The 3,046-nt window shown below is 36.4% G+C and overlaps 1 protein-coding gene across 1 annotated transcript in view; it reads left to right on the forward strand.

Annotated features, from left to right (window-relative positions):
* The window catches only part of LOC111084184 (mannosyl-oligosaccharide 1,2-alpha-mannosidase IA-like), a gene marked incomplete at both ends in the record, with an annotated part of 4,296 nt that extends 1,655 nt beyond the window's left edge, over window positions 1–2,641 (forward strand). The window contains 2 exons of the mRNA XM_022380962.1: window positions 749–857; window positions 2,531–2,641. Coding sequence (XP_022236670.1) covers window positions 749–857; window positions 2,531–2,641 — 220 coding nt within the window. The remainder of the gene's footprint in view (window positions 1–748; window positions 858–2,530) is intronic.
* Window positions 2,642–3,046: the final 405 nt, after the last annotated feature.

A 3,046-nucleotide genomic window follows, 5' to 3' on the forward strand; every position in this document is an offset into this window, starting at 1 on the left:
GTTGATTGTGGCCCTTCTTTTTTTGATCAATATTGGTTCAGTACATTGTTCATGGAAGAGGATCCATTGTTTCCTCCAAATTCCAAAGAGAGAGTGGTCCCATCCTGAGTCCTTGATTGAGCACAGTTTATTCCATGTCCTCCTCAAAATTCCAGGGGCAAGTGGAATTTACCTTGTCCACATTGATGGGGAGTGAGGATGATGTTTGTAATTCTAAACTGGATGAGTTCTGTTTCCTTTGGTTGAGTAAGGAATACATGATCCCGTCATTCCCAGCCTGGGGTGTTGCCTTTCAGGGTTTTCAGATGGAGGAAAAGGTTTGTCCACTTCAGTGTTGCTTACTTTCTTCTCATGATTCCAGTGGCTCAGAATGCATCACTCTATGGCTACAGGTTGGGATCCATTCATAGGTATATATATATATACATATATATATTGTGGTCCAATTGATCTAGCCACCAATGTGGGATATAGGCACCATGGCCCTGTAATTCCAACCACGAGCAGTGAAACTTGATAACTTAGAGTTTCACACTTAGATTGATCCACTTGATAAGGAGATAGTTAAAAGAACTTCCACACATAACTAGGGATACACAAGTAACAAACTGGCTGCCAAATACTCACAATTTCTATTGGTATTAAGTTCAGAAGTTTAAAGCTTAATGTATATAATTTATTTTCCATTTGAAGTTTTTTCAAATCTTACTGATGCCGTAACCATAGTATGTAATCTTTTTGGTAACAGGGAGTTGAAAAGAAGCTACTTCAGACATCTAAAAGTGGCTTGAAGTATTTTGCCGACATGAGGTATGGAAGATTAGATCACAAGATGGACCATCTTGCATGTTTTTCTGGTAAGTACACTCTTATAAGACTGTTTATCCACGTACTTTTTGAAACATATTGCACGAGACTTTGAATTTATAGTGGACTCCATTTATCTCCATATACCTTGTAGACCATCTTGCATGTTTACATGGTAAGTACATTGTCATAATTCTTTAAAGTTACATTGAAAATCTGTTTATCCTACTGCTTTGGGAGACAAAAGTTTGAAGGTATGTGGACAAATATGCTTTTATTGGGAATAACTAGAAGATGTCTACAAGAGTTGCAAAGACAGATGAATGCCTTCAAGTGAGTTTCATTTCACATTTCTCCATTTTCTTATGTTTACTAAGAGTGGGTATGTTTCCTTATACATTTTTTGAGGGTATTGGCAATTTCTAATTTCTCCTCCTAAGTTAGTACTAACTACCTGTGTTTCCTTTTGACCTATTATTTCTGTGATGATACTGTCAAGTTGACACTGGTTGATAATGTAGGTTGTGCAATACTTTATGAAATGAAGTATGCATCTTTTATTTTGTGTGTGTACACGTTAAGTCTACATTTGCAATACAACAGTGAAGAACTTTGGCAAGGGGCTGTGGATAATTAATTCACAGAAGAATGGAGCACAAGCGAATGAGGTAGTTGAAAAAATATTTTAATAAATATATTGACCTTAACATGTGCTGGAGAAAGTAATCCAGCCAATACCTGGACTTCCAAAGCTTGTGTTAAAGAAAGTAGTCCAGCTATTGCCAGAACTTCCAAGGCTTATGTTAAAGAAAGTATTCCAACCACTGCCTGGACTTCCAAAGCTTGTGTTAAAGAAAGTAATCCAGCTATTGCCAGAACTTCCAAAGCTTGTGTTAAAGAAAGCATTCCAGCCACCACCTGGACTTCCAAAGCTTGTGTTAAAGAAAGTAGTCCAGCCACCACCTGGACTTCCAAAGCTTGTGTTAAAGAAAGTAGTCCAGCCATTGCCTAAATTTCCAAAGCTTGTGTTAAAGAAAGTAGTCCAGCCATTGCCTAAATTTCCAAAGCTTGTGTTAAAAAAATAGTTCAGCCATTTCCTGGACTTCCAAGGCTTGTGATAGTGAAAGTAGTCCAGCAACTGCCTGAGTTTCCAGTTTGTGATTGAGAAAAACAGACCAGTCATTGCTTAACATTTTGTTAAACGTCTTTTCAAAGCATCTTTTATCAGAACTTCGAAAATTTTTTCCACCATCGATGTAAGACAGATAGGCCTATACTTTTTCCGCCATTGATGTAAGACAGATAGGCCTATACTTTTTCCATCATCGATGTAAGACAGATAGGCCTATACTTTTTCTACCATTGATATAAGACTATTAGGCCTATACTTTTTCCACCATCGATGTAAGACAGATAGGCCTATACTTTTTCCACCATTGATGTAAGACAGATAGGCCTATACTTTTTCCACCATTGATGTAAGACAGATAGGCTTATACTTTCACCTGAAAAGAGTTTCTGGTACCTGTTGTTCTAGGGACAACTTTTTTTACCATTTGATGGCCAAATGTGGCTTTTACCTAAACCAAGCTGTAGTTCATCAGATTCCTATTTAATCTTGGTCTATCCAGTAAGTATAAAGTTTTAATACATGCTACATTTCTAACAGTCTGTTGTGTATATGAAGTTTTTTTATCAAATTTATAAAGTTCCTGATTTCCAGGTGGAATGCTAGCACTTGGAGCCCAGTCACTCCCAGATGATCGCAAAGAGCACTACTTAACACTAGCTAAAGACTTAGGCAACACCTGTCATGAGTCTTATGACAGAACTGGTAAATTAACCTTAATGTTTCTTTATAGAAGTGTAAGTGAAATTCTTTGACAAAATATTTTTGTTCGACATTATTGAAAAAATAGTTAAGGATATTATTTTTTTTAGGTTATTATGGGATGAACTATAAAAGAAAAAGAAGAGGTATATTTTGACCTAGTGCATTAATTTGTACTCTATACTTTAATGAAGTTTGTAAAAAATCTGTGAAAGTCACAGACTGACTGTAACATTCTGAGAAAGTGACAAGCTAAATGTAAGAATCTGAGAGAGTAACGAACTTACTGTAAAAACTTGAGAAAGTGACAGACTCACTGTAAAAACTGAGAAAGTGACAGACTCACTGTAAAAACTGAGAAAGTGACAGACCCACTGTTAAAACTGAGAAAGTGACAGATTCACTGTA

Source organism: Limulus polyphemus, unplaced genomic scaffold, assembly GCF_000517525.1.
Source record: "Limulus polyphemus unplaced genomic scaffold, Limulus_polyphemus-2.1.2 Scaffold14416, whole genome shotgun sequence".
NCBI lineage: Eukaryota > Metazoa > Arthropoda > Merostomata > Xiphosura > Limulidae > Limulus > Limulus polyphemus.